This window comes from Dipodomys spectabilis, unplaced genomic scaffold (genome assembly GCF_019054845.1).
Source record: "Dipodomys spectabilis isolate Male_0828 unplaced genomic scaffold, ASM1905484v1 ptg000234l, whole genome shotgun sequence".
Classification (NCBI taxonomy): domain Eukaryota; kingdom Metazoa; phylum Chordata; class Mammalia; order Rodentia; family Heteromyidae; genus Dipodomys; species Dipodomys spectabilis.
This window is the reverse complement of record NW_024870911.1, coordinates 12,206,316-12,226,308: the sequence shown is the minus strand read 5'-3', so window position 1 is coordinate 12,226,308 and position 19,993 is coordinate 12,206,316. Positions and strand designations below refer to the sequence as shown.

Below are 19,993 nucleotides of genomic sequence, written 5' to 3'. Positions count from 1 at the left end.
GGCACGCATGCACACACATACACACACACATACACACACACACAGAAATTAGAAAACTGGCAGATGATAGCTCATGCAACAAATTATGTGTCCCTGAGGACTAAGGATTCTTGAATCGAAATAGCAATAGACATAAAGTATCATAAAAATACACTCCATCTCCAAAATAATCAGAAAATAGCAAAACTAGGGTTATAGTTCGAATTGTAGAGCTCAAGGCCCTGAGTTGAAACCCAAGTACCTCCAAAAATAGAACAGAATACAGGGCTGGGAAGGTGGCTCAGTGGTAGAGTGCTTGCCTTGCATGCATGAGGCCCTGGATTCAATTCCTCAACACTATATAAGCAGAAAAGGCCGGAAGTGGCACTGTGGCTCAAGTGGTAGAGAGCTTGCCTTGAAAAGGAAGAAAGGATAACAACAAAGATGAGCCAGATGCTGATCGCTCATACCTGTAATCCCAGCTACTCAGGAGGCTGAGGTCTGAGGATCACAATTTGAAGCCAACCTGGCAGGAAAGTCTGTGAGACTTCCATTTCCAATTAACCACCAGAAAACTGGAAGTGGTGCTGTGGCTCAAAATACTAGAGAGCTAGCCTTGAACAAAAAGTTCATACAGTACACCACAACCAACAGCAACAAAAAGTTAAAGGTGAATATGAGATTTTGTGACTCATTCAGAATTTCAAGTCAAGTGCCCCTGGCTTAAGAGGAGATTAGAAGGATCCTGGTTCAAAGTCAGCTAGGAGAGAAAAGTCTACAAAGACTCCATCTCCAATTAACTGACAAAAAATGTTAGGCTAGAAGAGTGACTGACATGGTACGGTGCCAGCCACGAGCAGACAAGCTAAGCAAGCACAAGGTCCTGAGATCAAGCCCCAGTACCAACAACAAAACAAAAGAACAAAAATTTCTATTTTCTAAAATATTCATAGTATAATCACTATATATTATATAATTTGATGGTGTTTGTTACACTGATGCATCGTATAATCAGTGGAACACTAAAAATAAACTTTAATGCAAATCTACTCAGGTGGAGATTAAACAAACAGGAACTTTACTGTAAGAGGGACCACTCAGACATTCTGCCACCCATTTATGTTTAAGAATAGGATTCCATTCCTTGAAGGATTTCAGATATATACAGTTAACAGATATGTTAACAAAGCAATTCCAGTTACCTTCGTCATGGTAGTAAATCCTATGTATATATAAAATGAGATTAAGTGCTACCATATAATCCAAGTTTTTTTTAATATTGATTTCCAAACAGTGATTTCTCTTTTCAGACAACAACAAGACATAAAGTACTTGTTATGGAATTTTGTCCATGTGGAAGTTTATACACTGTTTTAGAAGAGCCATCGAATGCCTATGGACTACCAGAATCAGAATTTTTAATTGTTTTACGAGATGTGGGTATGTTTTTTTTTTATCTGTATGAATACATATATATATATATATGATTTAATGATAGAATACAAAATAAATTTCTTACATTCAAAACAAAAAACCTTTCTTACCTATAATACCAAAAGCATGATATGATAAAAAAAAATGTAGATAATCAGACTGCATCAACATTAAAACTTTTGTACTGTGAAAGACAAATGAAAAGTCAACTCATAGAATGACAATCTATGTTTGCAAGTCACATATAAGGAAATTTTTTTTATTCAGAAAATCCTAACAATGAAAAGCCAACCCCAGTTTAAAAGTGGGGAAGGATTTGAAAAATTGAAACTATCATACATTGCTGGTAGGATTGTAAAATTTACAACCTCCTGAGAAAATAGTAGTGAAACACCTCAAAAAGTTACATATGAAATTAACTTATGATCCAGCAGTTCCCATGTAAAGATAAATGTGGATATGTTCATAGCAGCATATTCATAATAGTCAAAAATTAGGAACTAGCCGGGCATGATGGCTCCTACCTGTAATCCTAACTACTTAGGAGCTGAGATCAGAGGATTACAAATCGTTAGAAGCCAGCCTAAGCAGGAAAGTCTATGAATTTATCTACAATTAATTACCAAAAAGCTGAAAGCTGAGTTGCTCAAGTTGTAGAGAGGTAGCTTTGAGTAAACGAGCTCAGGGACAACACCCAGGATGAGCTCCAGGATGAGCACGTGCACACAGACAAAACTGGAAACAACCCCAAATGTCTTTCATTTGATATATAGTTAAAAATGTCACGTATCAGTGGAATACTATTCATGCATAAAAATTAAGTAGTGATATGTGGTAAAAATGTGTATTCACTTTTCAAAATATTTTACTAGGCACAATATTATATAATTTGGGCTGGGAGGTGGCTCAGTGGTAGAGCGCTTGCCTTGCATGCTCAAGGCCCTGGGTTCGATTCCTCAGCACCACATAAGCAAAAAGAAAAAAGCCGGAAGTGGCGTGTGGCTCAAGTGGTAGAGCACTAGCCTGGAGCTGAAGAGCTGAGGGACAGTGCCCAGGCCCAGAGTTCAGGCCCCACGACCGGACCCAAAAAAAAAAAAAATTATATAATTTATGTAGTATGTTCAAAATAAACAAATCCATAGAGATAAGAAAGCAGAATAATGAAGCCAGGTGTTGGTGGCTCATGCCTGTAATTCTAGCTACTCAGAAGGCTGATATCTGAGGATCACAGTTTAAAGCCAGCTGGGGCAGGAAAGTCTGTGAGACTTATCTCCAGTTAACCACCAAAAACCAAAGTGGAGCTATGGCTTAAAGTGGTAGAGTGCTTGCCTTGAGCGAAAAAGCTCAAGGACAGCACCCAGGCTCTGAATTCAAGCCCCACAACTGATCAAAAAGAGAAAGAAAAAGAGATAGAGAGAGAAAGGGGGAGAGGGAGGGAAAGGGGGAGAGAGAGAGAAGAAAGAAGAAAGGAAGAATAATAATAGTTTAGTAGTTAGAGGTGGATAGAGTTGGGTAGTGGCTGTTAATGGAATGGGGCAGCTTTGAGAACAATAGAAATGAGGCTTTTATTTGGGACATGCTAAAAGTATAAAATTACTGGCAATAGTTCTAATACTCTGTCTATACTAAAAATTACTGATTATATACTTTTAAAAAATGTGACTCACTCCTGTGATTTTTAGCCTAAAATTACTGATTATATACTTCTAAAAAAAAATATGACTTACTCTTGTGATTTTAGCCTCTTAGGAGGCTGAAATTGGGAAGATTATGGTTTGAGGCTAGCCCAGGCAGAAAAATTAATGAGACTGCCTTCTCAACAAATAGCTGGGCATGATGGCAAAAGTCTGTCATTCTAGCTGTGAGTGAGGCTAAGATTGGGAGATTGTGATTCCAGTGTGAAGACCATATCTCAAAAATAACTAGTGCAAAAAGGGACTAGAGATGTGGCTCAGCATAAGATACCCTGTAAACCTTAGTACTATGCCTCTCCTCCCCAGAAAAAAAAGAAGAAGAAGAATGGTCGGGCGCCAGTGGCACTCACCTATAATCATAGCTACCTTGGAGGCCAAGATCTGAGGATCGCAGTTCAAAGCTAGCCTGGGCAGGAAAATCCGTCAGACACTTATCTCCAATAAACTATTCAGAAAAAAGCTGAAGTGGCACTGTGGCTCAAGTGGTAGATAGCTAGCTTTGAGCACAGAGAGGCTCAGTGAAAGAGCTCAGGCTGAGTTTAAGCCCCAGAACCAGCAAAATGAAAAAAAAAAAAAAAAGAAGGTATAAAGTTTCAACTTGATATCAAAGCATAATGAAGACAGTTTAGGTGAGATTAAAATAAGAGAGAGCCAGTGTCAGAGTGGCTCATGTCTGTAATCCTAGCTCAGGAGGCTGAGATCTGAGGATCATGGTTCAAAGCCAGCCTGGGCAAGAAACTCTGTGAGACTCTTTATCTACCGTAAACCACCTAGAAAACCAGAAGTGGTGCTGTGACTCAAGTGGTAGAGTGCTTGCCTTGAGCTGAAGAGCTGAGGGATAGTGCCCAGGCCCAGAGTTCAAACCCCACAGCTGACATAAAATAAGAGAGAGAAACAATGCAGCCTGCTTAAACAGAATTACAGATATTGAAGTAAGTATATAGGGAAAGCCTTGTAGTTGTTTTGTTTTGGTGGGGGTTTTTTGCCTAGCAAGTTCAAGGCTCTGAGTTCAAACTGAAAAAAAGGGGAGACATTGGACTCCTTAGACCAAATTGATTTTTTTTTTAATATTAGGCTAACTATAACCCCTCTGTACATCACCTTTATAATAATTAAAAAAATTAAAAATGTAAACTAACAAATGGTATGTAAAATATTATAAAAATTTGATTTGATATTAAAGATCTTCACACAGAAAAAAAAAAGAAATTAATCTGTTTAAGTTGCTTAATCTGAGATCAACTAGTCAAGTAAGTCACTCTGTTGGGACTGGGAAGGTGGCTCAATGGTAGAGCGCTTGCCTTGCATTCATGAGGCCTTAGGTTTGATTTTTCAGATCCACATAAGCAGAAAAAGCCGGAAGTGGCGCTGTGGCTGAAGTGGTAGGTGCTAGCCTTGAGCTGAAGAGCTGAGGGACAGTGCCCAGGCCCAGAGTTCAGGCCCCACCACCAGCAAAAAAAAAAGTCACTCTGTGCAAATTGCCTTTGTTTCACAAAATGAGCCAGTACTCCTTTTTTCATCTAGCAGCACTGGGGATTGAACTCACGACCGTGTGCCTGTTAGACAAGAGCCTTAGCACTTCAGCCACATCCCCAGTCCCTCCCTCCATATTGATACTTATTCTAAAACTCTTATAATTGAAATAAGATATTATACATGTGTATATATGTGTGTATAAAAAGACCATTTGTTATTTTAAGTAAAATTACTGAACCAATTTATAGAGAAAAGTTTGATTGAACATGAATACATTTTGTCAACTAAATTGCGACATACATGTACATGTAGATACCTACCAACGTTATGATTTCCTTGTTTAATGTTTTTTATTGAAGTGGGTGGAATGAATCACCTCCGAGAAAATGGCATAGTGCACCGTGATATCAAACCAGGAAATATCATGCGTGTCATAGGGGAAGATGGACAGTCTGTATACAAACTCACAGATTTTGGTGCAGCTAGAGAATTAGAGGATGATGAGCAATTTGTTTCTCTCTATGGCACTGAAGAATATTTGGTAAGTCATGTAGCACTAGTATTTCCATTTTTGAAAGCTTAATCTACTGCAAAGATAGTTGAGTTGTTGGTCAACCAGTTCACTATAAAAATTGAATTTTCTATTTTAATGATGATTGTGTATAAAGAGAATTAGGTATTAGTTTCTAAGGATGCTATTACTTTTCCGTTAAGAATTCTTGGTCTTTTTATGTCACCTTTATAATAACAATAAAAAATAATGATTCTTAGAACTTTCATAATACTCATATCTTTTAATTTTACTAATGGAATGGCTTTGTATCTTTTTTTTTTTGTCAGTTGTGGGGCTTGAACTCTGGGCCTGGGCATTGTCCCTGAGCTCTTATGCTCAAGGCAAATGCTCTACTACTTGAGCCACAGCGCCACTTCCAGTTTTCTGCTGATCTCACAGACTTTCCTGCCTGGACTGGCTTTGAACTGTGATCCTCAGATCTCAGCCTCCTAAGTAGCTAGGATTACAGGCATGAGCCACCAGTGCCCAGCTTAGCTTTGTATTTTAAAAGCCATCTGTGTACTAAAGAAAAGTATAGCTAGAAGAGGTTCCCAGTTTTTGATAAGGATAATTAATATATTATGAATTATTCCTAATACTATTTCTTTTTTTTTTTTTTTTTACATTTCTTTTTTTTTTAATAGTATTATCCCTTCCCTCACTTTCTCCCACCCTTTCCCCTCCCAGTCTTCTTTCCTTTCCCCAAGCTGTAAAGTTCATTTCCAACATAGTGTCCAGTGAGTATCACTGTGAATTGGTCCACTTTTTGTCCTTCTGATTCTTTTTTTTTTTTTTTCCTAATACTATTTCTATAGAGCAAAATTTATTATATTTATAAAGCAAAATTCTATGGGGAAGGATGGAGCTTGGTTATTGAAAGACCAAAAGGACTATTATTAGAAATGCACAAAAAAATGAAATGCCTCCATAAATATATAACTTAAAGTTGTAGAAAGCTAGAAGAGCTCTGTGGCTAGAAAGGCTAATGTAAAGTTAGTGAGATTTGAAACACTTGAGAAAATATACCTAAAATATCTTTAACAGGAAGTTTATATAGTTTCTTAATTATTCATCACTCTGGATTTGACCTTAGAATCTTAAAGTCTGTGATTTTTTCCAGTTGGATTCAGCTGTTGTGATTTTATAAGACAAAGGAAAAATTCATTCTGTCTGATGTGAATTAAGGCTTAAATTGTTTGGCTGGGAAGGTGGCTCAGTGGTAGAACGCTTGCCTTGCATGCATGAGGCCCTGGGTTCGATTCCTCAGCACCACATAAGCAAAAAAGAAAAAAGCCGGAAGTGGCGCTGTGGCTCAAGTGGTAGAGCGCTAGCCTTGAGCTGAAGAGCTGAGGGACAGCACCCAGGCCCAGAGTTCAGGCCCTACCACCGGACCCAAAAAAAAAAAAAAGGCTTAAATTGTTCTAACAATAGGTATTCTCAAACTGATCTGTAGATATATTTTATATTCTTTTAAATGAGTGCCCTAATGGGATTTTATTCATTTATTCTACAAGTATACCAGGCACTGTGCTCTCCACTAGGATTTCAGTGATAAACCAGAAATAAAGCATTACTATAAACTCACATTTTAATAGAAAAAATAATATTAACAAAAAGCCAAATTTAGATTATTAAAATTTTACAAAGACAGTAAATTAAGATAATATGATAAAGAATGACTAGCAAAAGAAATTGTTTGCTTAAAAGAGACTCTTGAAAATGCTATATCTGAGCATCCTTTTAAACATTGATGAAAATGGTAGACTGTGAATCTGGAACTCAGGATAGTAGACAGTTTTTAGAAGTTATTAAAGCATATGGATGATAGTTTTGGATAGAAGGGAGTAAGGTAGCTGTAACTGTGGATATCTATTTTAAGGATTTTTACTATAGTAAAAAGCAGAGAATTACATGATCCCTAAAAGGAGATAAGGAGTTAAACTTAGGGATTTTTTTTAATTAAATGAGAGATATTAAACTTATAAGTGGAAAGGAGTAATTCAGTAGTGGAGGGAAATAATACCTAAAATAATAAGGATAATTACAAGAATTGATTTCTAGCATATAGTCAGCTCCATGGCATAACATGTAGGCCTGGAAGATGGACACAGGTCCAGGTAGGTTGGTATTTGGCAGAGGCCTAAAGGAGGTCTGATGGCTTGGTCTCATTGCTTCCATTTCCTTTTTTGAAGCATGGCATTAAGTCCTTAAAATTGTGGGCTTTAGAAGGGAGAGGGTATTGAAGGTTTGAGGTGAGGTTTTTGAGGAGTGGGAAAATGAAATTATTAGAAAAATATGGCAGATGAGGTATTGAGGATCGAGTGTATGTGTGTGTGTGTGTGCCTGTGTGTGCCTGTATGTGTACATGTGCATGCATGTACCCAAACTGGGGCCTGAACTCAGGGCCTCATGCTCTTGTTAAACTTTTTCTGCTAACAGCTGGCTCTCTACCACTTGAGCCACACCTCCAGTTCCAGCTTTTTGCTGGTTAATTGGAGTTGAGTCTTCCTGGCTAGATTCAAACCTTGATCCTCAGATCTCAGTCTCCTGTACTGGTGTGAGCCACCAATGCCTAGCAAATACCATCCCTTTTTTATTGTAAATATTACTCTCATTCACAAGTTCATCGATTTTTTTTTTTAATCTTTTCTCTAGCATCCAGATATGTATGAGAGAGCAGTACTAAGGAAAGATCATCAGAAGAAATATGGAGCAACAGTTGATCTTTGGAGTATTGGGGTGACATTTTACCATGCAGCTACTGGATCGCTGCCATTTAGACCATTTGAAGGGCCTCGTAGGAATAAAGAAGTGATGTAAGTGGCTTCTCTATCTAAAAGTACAAATAATTTTCAAATGTATAGCCTATTTTGTTTCACCATGTGTTTTAGGTATATACTAATTTACATTAGCTTAGTAGTCATTCCTTCGTATTTTTAGCAATATGGTTTTTAATAAGAATGCAAGTTTGTAAAAAGTAGTATATAAGGCTGGGAATGTGGCTTAGTGGTAGAGTTCTTGCCTAGCATGCATGAAGGGCTGGGTTAGATTCCTCAGTACCACATAAACAGAAAAAGTCAGAAGTGGCACTGTGGCTCAAGTGGTAGAGTGCTAGCCTTGAGCAAAAGATGCTCAGTCACCCCTCTGTATAGTATTTTCACAATAAAAAAAATTAAAATTAAATTTAAAAAAAAAAAAGCTCAGGGACAGTGCCCAGGCCCTGAGTTCAATCCCCAGAACTGGGGGGGGGGGGGGGGGGGGGGGGGGGGGAGTAATATATAAGCATCATTTTTCTTTCATTTTTCTTTTTTTTTTTTTTTTTGCATGGGGGCGTCTGGTCGTGGGCCTGAACTCTGGGCTTGGGCGTTGTCCCTCAGCTCTTCACTTCAAGGCTAGTGCTCTACCACTTGAGCCACAGCGCCACTTCCGGCTTTTTTTTTTTATGCCTATGTGGTGCTGAGGAATCGAACCCAGGGCCTCATTCATGCAAGGCAAGCGCTCTACCACTGAGCCACCTTCCCAGCCCAAGCATCATTTTTCTTAACCATGTTTAAATAATCCTATATACAAATGTGTAAATGGTATCCTGTCTTTGGTCTGTCATTAAAAGTATACTGCTTTCTGAATTTTACTGTAGTACACTGTTTCTTTTTAAACTTTATATGCTTGTAAGCACTTTTCTTACATGAGACTGAAAACATTAACAAAATTATATGAAATAGAACAATGCATTGACCAGATGTAAAAGAAATATAGTTCTCTCATATATATCCGTTGCTTTAGTCATTTTAAAAAATAACATTTTGGCAGTAATGTAATGTTAAATTTTTTCTAGTGTTGCTGGTTCCAACTAGAGACTGAGTGCATTTTACTAGTTATACTTTGTATGCTGCCATGTTATAAGGAAAAAATATAGAGACAAAATCACTTCTTATAAAGCAAATAAAGCAGATAAGTTTCAAGATGGGAAATTTTTATTATAAAATTCATCTATTCATAGATCTTGCTTTATTTTATTTTAAAAGAAATTAGTGAGAAACCTTCTTCATAAGGAACAGCCAGTGCATATACACTTAAAGCACATAGAAGTTATAAATGATGAGTGAATGATTTGGGACAGTAACTCACTGACAGCCTAGTTTATGCAATCATTGCATTAGGTCTTAACGTATTATCCACACTATATATTTGACTTTACCTTTAATAAATACATGTGACTTAAAGTAATAATTATAAGTGTAAGATTATAATATTTACCTAATCTCATCTGAGAAAATTGAGCGGGTTGCTGGTGGCTCCTATCTGTACTCCTAGCTACTCAGGAGGCTGAGATTTAAGGATGCTGGATTAAAGCCAACCATTATCTCCTGTAAACTAGCTAAAAAGTCAGAAATGAATCAAGTGGATCAAGTGGTAGAGCACCAGCCTTGAGCAAAAAAAGCTCAGGGGTGGGCTGGGTAGGTGGCTCAGTGGCAGAGTGCTTGCCTTGCATGCATGAGGCCCTGTGTTTGATTCCTCAACACCATATAAGCAGAAAAAGCTGGAAGTGGCGCTGTGGCTCAAGTGGTAGGCGCTAGCCTTGAGCTGAAGAGCTGAGGGACAGAACCCAGGCCCACAATTCAGGTCCCACGTCCAGCAAAAAAAAAAAAAGCTCAGGGACAGTACCCAGGCCAAGTTCAAGCCCCACGACCGACAAAGAAAAAAGAAAAGAAAAGAAAATTGACAGAAGAAGCATGTTTTTCTTTTGCTAATTTGAGGAAGTAAAATATGATGTGACTTTTGCTGAAACTTGAGTATTTACATGCTGTCCAGTAAGTGCAGTAGGTGTATCAGGGAGAAGACATTCACTAATTGTACAAGAGATGTTTATATAGTGTCACCCTGAGCCTACTTTACAGCATGTCTTTTTTATAAAATCTCTTCATTAACAAAGGCTCAGAGTCAGTTTGTGCTTGTCTCATTCAACAGAAATTGTGCCAAACAGTTAATCTTGCTTTTTATCTGCACATCTTGTTGCCCTAAAAATGGATTAAATCAGAAGTGTGGTGTTTCCTAAGAAAGGAATCATCACGACCGACAAAAAAAAAAAAAAGCTTCTGACAGAAATTGTATCTGTAAGCTTACCTAATATTCCTCTGTTATATCTTACAGTTTCATGTAAGTAAAAGTATTTTTTTTTTGGTTGTGGGGCTTGAACTCTGGGCCTGGGCGCTGTCCCTCAGCTCTTCAGCTCAAGGCGAGCGCTCTACCACTTGAGCTACAGCGCCACTAGTAAAAGTATTCTTAAAGACAAACTCATACTTCCCTCCTATGTTAAATTTTGTTTTAAAAAGTTCTGAAACCCAAAAGACTGCTTATATTGACTTGCTACATCATTATTGTATTCTTTTGCTTCCCCATCCATCCCTACCTATTCAGTCCATCCATTTTTAACATCCTCATCTGGAATCTCATTAAATTTGCCCTTATAATTTTGGCACATCTATTCCTACATGTTACATGTTTTCAATATGCAAAGAAATTTTCTGATACTGTGTTCTGTATAGTTTGGTTTTCTTAAACGAATGTTGTTGTTCATTCTGTGGTAATTTTATAATCAGTGGACTTTGCCTGTGAGTAATATAGGCTAAAAGGGATTCGTTGCTTTTTTTCATGGTCTAGAGATATTCTGTAACATAACTTTTTGTGTTTGCTCCATTTTTTCAGATGGAAAATTAATATTTTTGTTGTGAACATCAAGATGCTGTTAATGGCACTCTGAGATCCAAATGAAAATTAATTATGACATATATAAAGTATTCATACAACCATTATTCTACTTCAGTCAGTCAGATTCAAAGTATTTTGATTGTTTTATGGATCTTCTGACCATCAATTACAAAGTTTCGTCTAGTAGATAATTGTAGGTGCAATTGAGGAACTACTTTTGCAAAGCCCATTAATAGGCCTATATAGTAATGAACTGCTAATTTTATTCTGCTTTTATTCCTCTTAAGGTATAAAATAATTACTGGAAAGCCTTCTGGGGCAATATCTGGAGTACAAAAAGCAGAAAATGGACCAATTGATTGGAGCGGAGAGATGCCTAATTCTTGTAGTCTTTCTCGGTAAATATAGTGTATCTAGTTTTCATATTTTGCACTTCATTGTCTAAAATCACACATACGATACTTCAAGTATAGTTTTAGGGGGTTTGTTGGTTTTGTTATATAGCTCTTGTTATATAGGTCTTGTTATATAGCTCAGACTGGATACTTTGATTAGGTATTATTAAATAAAGCATGTGATTTTTGTCTTTTGTGGTAAATATTCTGAGCTATATAAACATTCTTCCTAGGGCATCAGGGATATATTTTTAAGATTACTAATATCTAATTTTGAAATTCTTCCCAATGTGGGAATTCCACTTAAGACTAAGGTATCTTTTATACATTAGTGGACTACAAAGTGGACTACAAAGAATGGCATAGATATCAGTAAATTTCTCAACTGGAATTATAGAAAGCTGTCACTAAAACATTTACTGTTCTGATTTTTTTTAAGTTCTTAAATGATTCAAAAGATGAGATACAATAATTTTCTAGTACTGCTATGCAAGTTTCAAATGTTTATTTGGGTCTTCATTAATTTAGCAACCATGCCTCAAAAATATATCAGGTAAGAATCTTACCACAAGCAATTAGTGCAAGAGAAATTCAAAGTACAAAATCAATTATTTTATTTATTTATCTATTTACTTAGGTATTTATTTAGTGGTATTGGGGATTAAACCCAGTCTCACACGGGTTAGGCAAGTACTCTACCTCTACATTGCCACTGATAGTAAATTATTTTAGTTTTCACTCTAGAAATATAGTCAACACTTTTTCAATATTTAGAATTGTGATTATTGAATTATTTTTTTTCCAACCATGATAGATATATAATCTACAAGTAAACATATAGGATATGATTAGCATCTAGCTTAATGCCTATTATGAATTGTGGGTGCTTTTTGTATGCCTTCAGCATGTAAGTAAACATCTAAAACAAGTTAATATTACTTAGCACTTTACAGGGTTCTGTGAAAAATCATTTAAACCAAGAGTCCCACTGATAAAATGATTATCAAGAACCATTGTCATAATTTCATTCTTAAGTTTTCTAGAAAAAAGTCTCAGAAGTAAAATTTGGTCATGCAAATAGATTTACCATAGAAAACTCATTGTATTAGGAAACAGAAATTTAATATTATAGTGATTGTGTTAAGTTTTTACTTAGTAAAACTTAATTTGGGGACCTCAGGCAAAATTGATAACATGTAAAGAGCTCAGAAAATGAACACATGCTGTTTATTGCAGGAATTTAGAAGCCATAATCTGATGGTCTAAACTATGTATTGCTTATTTCTGGAGAATAACAGACCTTGTCTGTTCAATGAATTATTAGCATACTAATTTATCTTCCAAAAACAGATTATGTGATTTTCTTTTCTTTTTTTTTTTTTTTTTTTTTTTTCAGTATTGGAGTTTGAACTCAATTCTCATACTTGCTAGGCAGGCAGTTTACCTCTTGAGCCATGCTTCCAGCCATTTTTGCACTGGTTATGTGAGTAGGAACCTGGATCCACATCTGGACCATGATCCTCTTGTTTATGCCATTGCTGAGTTAGATCGATACCGCCACTCCCAGTTCAGATGGTCAGATGGAGTCCTGCAGATTTTTTTGCCTAGACTGATCATGAGCCATGATCTTCCCAATCTTGGCCTTTCATATAGCTGAGATTCACATGGTAAATGCCACCATGCCCCACTATAGTTTGAGAAGAGATCTCACAGATTCTTATGCCCAGGCTGTCCTGGAATTGTTATCTTCCTGATCTCAGCCTCCTGAGTAGATAGGATTACAGCATGAGCCAAGATAGGCTGTAAATATTTAATTTTTGTTTAAGTAGAGTTGTAAAGTGTACTATATAAATGAACAATGGACACAACTAAACAAAAACCTAATGAGGACTGGGAGTGTGGCTTAGTGGTAGAGTATTTGCCTAGCATGCACGAAGCCCTGGGTTTGATTCCTCAGTACCACATAAACAGAAAAAGCCAGTAATGGTGCTGTGGCTCAAGTGGTAGCCTTGAGCAAAAGAAGCTCAGGGACAGTGCCCAGATCCTGAGTTCAAGCCACAGGACTAGCAAAAAACAAAAAACACACATACAAATGCACAAAAACACCTAATGAGCTAGTTAAGTCTGGATAACAACAACAACAAAAAAACCTCATCTGGCTGGTTTAAGTGAAGGAAATAGCTTGGCTTTGTAATTAAAAGTTCATGTGTATATGTGACTCAAAATACAGCTGAATCCTTGATGTCAAACTGTTTTTATCAGGATTTGGTCTCTTTCTATTGTTCAGATATGTTTCCCTCTGGTTTTTTCTTCACCTCAAATCAGACATTCCCAAGCCAACATTTTCATGGTTTTAAAAGATCAGTAAGAAAAAAAGACTTTTATTTGTGTGAATAAACATTTCTGGGTTGATTTTCATTGAACTGTGTTATGCTTCCACTTGACAACCTTGAGTTAATTGCAGTAAAAGCTGGTTCTCGTATCTACCTCACATGAGGAGTGGTGTTAGAAAGATTTGGATTACTAACAAAGTGAAAGAGAATATATAGCTGTTTGGTAAAAATAAAAACATTGACTATGTACCTTAAAACTTAACAGAGGGAGGAGTTGGGAAGGGAGGGAGAGAAGGGATGGTACGGGTAAAACAAAGGAGGGGGTAACAGTGCTCAATAGGAAATGTACTCATTACCTTACTCATGTAACTGTAACCCCTCTGTACAGTATCTTCACAATAAAAAAGATATATTTGGAGCTGGGAAGATGGCTCAGTGGTAGAGTGCTTGCCTTGCATGCATGAGGCCCTGGGTTCAATTCCTCAGCACCACATAAGCAGAAAAAGCCAGAAGTTGGCTCTGTGGCTCAAGTGGTAGAGTGCTAGCCTTGAACTGAAGATCTGAGGGACAGTGCCCGGGCCCGGAGTTCAGGCCCCAGGACCAACAACAACAACAAAATAAAATAAAATAATAACATTTTTAAAAAGATATATTTAATTTTAAAAAACTTAACAGACAAGGGATTATTTTAGTGTTTATCACATAGGTAAATTTAAATTTTAAAGACCATTTGAAATTCCACAGTTGGAAATCTGTATGACCATGCTTTATAATTTAATGAAAACAGAGGAAAGCAAAGGTTCTTACACTCAGTTTTTTAAAGTATATCATACTTTTACTCAGAGATTATTCCTTGTTGAATTCTACTATTGATTGGTAGGTTAACATCATAATATACTTTCTAAAGAAGGCATATAAATGCCAATCTGGTATGTAAAGTTATGTATTGGATTGCTGTATTACAAGGTCATTAGAGACATTTGCTGAAAATAAAATACCCTCATGAACATCTGGTTATAGTCAGTTGATCTTACCTGGATAACCATGCGCATAATGCATTTAGAAAAATGAGGAAGCTTGGAGCTTTACAAGCAATGAAACAATTACCAAGCAAAAGAAAAGTTAATATTAAAATCTTATAATTTTTAATTTATTGACATTTGCTGTTAACTGAAAGTTATTTGACTTTCTGAAAAATTGGCAAGCTATAAGTTTTTCTTAAAAAGACAAGAATATAAATTAAGCATTCAAGATCCAAAATGCTCCAAAGTCCATACCTTTTTGGGTACAGACGTAATACCTTCAGTGGAAAATTTCATACCTGGCCTCAAGACTGATCACAACCAAACTGCAGGTACACTAAAAATACTGTATAAAGTTATATCAGGTTATGTGTTATATATATGATATATAAAAAAATTTCATTTTTAGATTTGGTCTCATCTCCAAGATACTTATAATGTATATATGCAGATGTTCCAAAATGAGAAAGTCCCAAGCATTTCAGAAAAGAGATTTTCAACATGTAAGATAGCTAATTCTTTGATTTCCTGGTTTGGATTGTACCTAGACAATATGGTATTTACTTTTCAATACTATTTTTTCAATACTATTTTAGAGGTCTTCAGGTACTACTTACCCCTGTTCTTGCAAACATCCTTGAAGCAGACCAGGAAAAGTGCTGGGGTTTTGACCAGTTTTTTGCAGAAACTAGTGATATACTTCACCGAATGATAATTCATGTTTTTTCGCTACAACAAATGACGGCTCATAAAATTTATATTCACAGCTATAATACGTAAGTACCTGTTTATATATCTTTCTTGTATCAATGCCTTGTATTATGTAGTAAATATTTTCCTAAACTGGGACAGTAAGATACACCAGTTTTGAGGGCTGGGAAGGTGGTTCAGTGGTAGAGTGCTTGCCTTGCATGCATGAGGCCCTGGGTTCGATTCCTCAGCACCACATAAGCAAAAAGTAAAAAGCCAGAAGTGGCGCTGTGGCTCAAGTGGTAGAGCGCTAGCCTTGAGCTGAAGAGCTGAGGGACAGCGCCCAGGCCCAGAGTTCAGGCCCCACGACTGGACCCCAAAAAAAAAAAAAAAGATACACCAGTTTCATCAAGTGCACTCAATTCTCACTGGAAAAGTTATGATTGAATACTCAGCAAATTCTTTTTCACTTAGCTCTGAAATAAAAAGGATTTGGGTTAGGGATAGCTTCTTCCATGAAGGCCTAATTTCAAACCCAAGCAGTGCCAAAAAAATGAAAAGGGCTTTTCTTAAATTTACAGGTAAATTAGCTTGTAGTTAAAATTTAAGTATTACAAAACTAATTTCTGTGACTTCTTTTATGTGGTCATACCTGGTGCTGGTAGCTCACATCTATAATCCTAGTTACTCAAGAGACTGAGATCTGAGGATCGCAGCAAGAAAGTCTACGAGATTCTTATTTCCAGTTGACCACCAGAAAACTGGAAGTAGAGCTAGGACTCAAAGTAATAGAGCACTAGCCTTGAGCAAAAGAGCTCAGGGTTAGCATCCATACCCTGGAAACAAGCCCTACAACTGACAAAAAATTATGTGGTCACATAACTATAAATACTGTGTTGCTGGTATATGAGCTCAGTTTTACTAAGAGTATTATCCTGCTTTAAAAATATTAAAGCCTAAGGCTGGGAAGGTGGCTCAGTGGTAGAGCGCTTGCCTTGCATGCATGAGGCCCTGGGTTCGATTCCTCAGCACCACATAAGCAAAAAGAAAAAAGCCGGAAGTGGTGCTGTGGCTCAAGTGGTAGAGCACTAGCCTTGAGCTGAAGAGCTGCGGTACAGCACCCAGGCCCAGAGTTCAGGCCCCACGACCAGACCCAAAAAAAATATTAAAGCCTAAATCTTAAATATAGCTTAGTTTTATTTGTACATAATGTCATAAAACAATGAATACTAGACATATATTCAATATTTGTTGAATACGAACAGAAATACATTATACCTAGATTTAAAAAGTATCTGTCCATGTGATAAAACTGCATCTAAATATTTACACATACTTGCATCTAAAACCAGGGAAGTCTGAATTGATGAGTTTCTCCTTTGACAGAATCCAAATAGCAGTTTTGATATCTCATAAAATTCATAAAAGGGTGGGATGGGAATCTGACTCAGTGTTCAAGTGCCTGCTTAGCATGCACAGGCCTAGGGTTCAAACCCAAGCACCAGAAAAAAAGAAAAAGAAAATAGATTAGGTAAACTATCATAGGTGTGAAAATCTAACCTACAATATATAAATAAGATACAAAGTGAACATCATAATATCAACTTATATTACTCATTGCTACTCAATAGCCTGAATATTTAGGTAATAGAATTGGGTGTTAACCACCATGTTCATTATAAAAGTACAGTTAAATTTAAGTGTCTTTCCAACCTGAGCCAATCAAAACAGAAGCGAGTGGTAGAGCCAAACCACAACTCTGCTGCTGAAACATTTCTTTGATTTCATAGCTGTCTTCAGGGGAATCCATATTTTCCCCAAACATATCATTTTGAGAATAGCTTATTTTTAAATCTATTTAGCAAACATCACACCGTTGAGAGTACTGTTCTTGAGAATACTGTTCTTTACACATTTAAGTCATTTAATCTTTACAGACATAAGAATGATTACCACTGTTACTTCATTTACCACTGAGGAAAGTAGGTACAGAGGAGTTAAGTCACTTACTACAAGTAATTGGAAGAGCTGATATTTAAACCTAGGTATCTATTTGCTCTCTGTGTTTTTCCCCACTTTTAAACATTATATATATTATGTATATATATAATGTATATTATACAGGTTGTTGGGAATTTTCATTTTAGTAAGTTTATATTCATATTAACAAAGCATTTATAGGAACTGGTCCTGATCTTAGAAATAAATGTTGAACTCAACATTTAAAAATCAAGATTTGTCTCTGATTTTATCTAAACTTGTATTTTGTCTTTTTTTAAACTTTTCTCATAGTGCTACTGTATTTCATGAATTGGTATATAAACAAACCAAAATTATTTCTTCAAATCAAGAACTCATCTATGAAGGGCGACGCCTTGTTCTAGAACCTGGAAGGTTGGCACAACATTTTCCTAAAACCACAGAGGAAAACCCAATCTTTGTAGTAAGCCGGGATTCCCTGAATACCATAGGATTACGCTATGAGAAAAGTACGTATGGATTTTTCTCCTTGTTTGTTTTTTTCTAAAAACAAAAACAAAAACCCAGTAATTTGTCACCAAAGTGATGACATAGATCTTTGTAAATACTAACATTTTATAAATTAGTCAATAAATAATAGTAAATTTGAAAAGCCTCATATATAGTTTTTTTGTTTTTGTTTTGTTTTTTTTTGGATGGTTGTGGAGCTTGAACTCTGGGCCTACGTGCTGTCCCTCAGCTCTTCAGCTCAAGGCTAGCATTCTACCATTTGAGCCACAGTGTCCACTTACAGCTTTTTCTGTGTATGTGGTGCTGAGGAATCGAACCCAAGGCCTCATGCATGTGAGGCACTCACTCTACCACTGAGCCACCTTCCCAGCCCCTCATATATAGTTTTGATTAAAGATCTTGTTTCATAAAGTGCCAGTTTGTCACATTCATTTTACTTTATTTTTGTTTGGCTAACACTCAAAGACACATGGGTATTGTAAATTTATTTTGTCCAGTCTATGTAGGAAATTATGCCACACTTTAGAATCTAAGAAAAAGTAGGTCTACGTTTCAAATTGTTTGAGTTATTTATCTATTGATCCAAAAAACAAGAATTAATTCATTTTTTACATTCCTGTTGGACTTTAGTATTTGATTTAGGTTTTAAAAAAATATTGATTTCAGCCAGGCACCAGTGGCTCACACCTGTAATCCTAGCTACTCAGGAGGCTGAGATCTCAGGATCACGGTTCAAAGCCAGCTCTGGCAGAAAACTCTGTGAAACTCTTATCTCCGATAAACCACCAGAAAACCAGAAGTGGCACTGTAGCTCAAGTGGTAGAGCACTAGCCTTGAGCTGAAGAGCTGAAGGACAGCACCCAGGCCCAGAGTTCAAGGACCACGACCGACCAAAAAAAAAAATATTGACTTCATTGTGTTGAAATGTATTTTTTAAAAAAATGAAATGCCTTAGAAATAAATATTGGAGGTAATCAGAGAATGAGCATTGTTTCAAGAAGTTATTTAGGGAGGAAAAGAGTTTTGCCTCTGATATTCAGTTTCTACATTATATTTGCCAATGTAAAGGATAAAATAGTTTTTAAAATTTTCATATTTCATATTTCAGTTTCCCTCCCTAAAGTACATCCACGTTATGATCTAGATGGCGATGCAAGCATGGCTAAGGTTAGTATTTAAGCAAATTACTATGTGAATATTTGATTTTAAATTATCCTGTCAGGGGCTGGGAAGATGGCTCAGTGGTAGAGCGCTTGCCTTGCATGCCTGAGGCCCTGGGTTCGATTCCTCAGCACCACATAAGCAAAATGAAAAAAAAAGCCGGAAGTGGCGCTGTGGCTCAAGTGGTAGAGCACTAGCCTTGAGCTGAAGAGCTGAGGGACAGCGCCCAGGCCCAGAGTTCAGGCCCCATGACCGACCAAAAAAAAAAAATTATCCTTTCAGCCGTAGAGGCATAAGCATATGGGCCTATATGAGTTAGGAACTTATTCCTTTAAATTGTTACCTTTTCTAAATTATTTGTATTCTCTCTACTTGGTATCCTTTCTTGAACTTACTATAAGAAAAATTTCTTTATCAGTTAGATAAAATTAATGATGAAATATTTTATTAGTTATAGCTGCCCTTAGCTTTTGGACACTGGTAGTTACATTTTATATCAACCTAATAGGAATATGTAAGCCTGAAAATGTATGTGTTAAAGTTTTTCATATTCTATATAACAATGGCACCAAATTCTGACACCGCTTATATTTCCATCAGGCAGTAACTGGAGTTGTGTGTTATGCCTGTAGAATTGCCAAAACTTTGCTGCTTTATCAGGAGTTAATGCGAAAGGGAATTCGGTGGTTGATGTAAGTAGCAGGTGGAAATTTTTAAATTATTCTTCTGCTAGATCTCACTGAATAATTTATAATCATCCCCTTGTTGATAATCAGATAATTCAGACTGGTTAGGTCCATGAACTTGATTTCTGTTCTATTCTATTTGCTTCACAGTTAATTTACAAACACAGTTGGTGGAGCCAGGCAACCATAGCTCATGCTTGCAATCCTAGCTACTCAGGAGGCTGAGATCTAAGGATTCTGGCTTAAAGCCATCTAAGCAGGAAAGTCTGTAAGACTTATCTCCAGTTAATCACCAGAAAGCTAGAAGTGGATTGTGGCTCTAGTGGTAGAGCTCTAGCCTTGGGCACAAAAGCTCATGGGTACCCAAGCCC

General features: G+C 36.7%; 1 protein-coding gene across 1 annotated transcript in view; it reads left to right on the top strand.

Moving 5' to 3' along the window:
- The window catches only part of Tbk1 (TANK binding kinase 1), a 42,456-nt gene that overhangs the window by 6,435 nt on the left and 16,028 nt on the right, over positions 1–19,993 (top strand). Inside the window, exons 4-11 of the mRNA XM_042698896.1 lie at positions 1,290–1,419; positions 4,943–5,124; positions 7,792–7,952; positions 11,133–11,243; positions 15,192–15,371; positions 17,578–17,774; positions 18,884–18,942; positions 19,537–19,628. Coding sequence (XP_042554830.1) covers positions 1,290–1,419; positions 4,943–5,124; positions 7,792–7,952; positions 11,133–11,243; positions 15,192–15,371; positions 17,578–17,774; positions 18,884–18,942; positions 19,537–19,628 — 1,112 coding nt within the window. The remainder of the gene's footprint in view (positions 1–1,289; positions 1,420–4,942; positions 5,125–7,791; positions 7,953–11,132; positions 11,244–15,191; positions 15,372–17,577; positions 17,775–18,883; positions 18,943–19,536; positions 19,629–19,993) is intronic.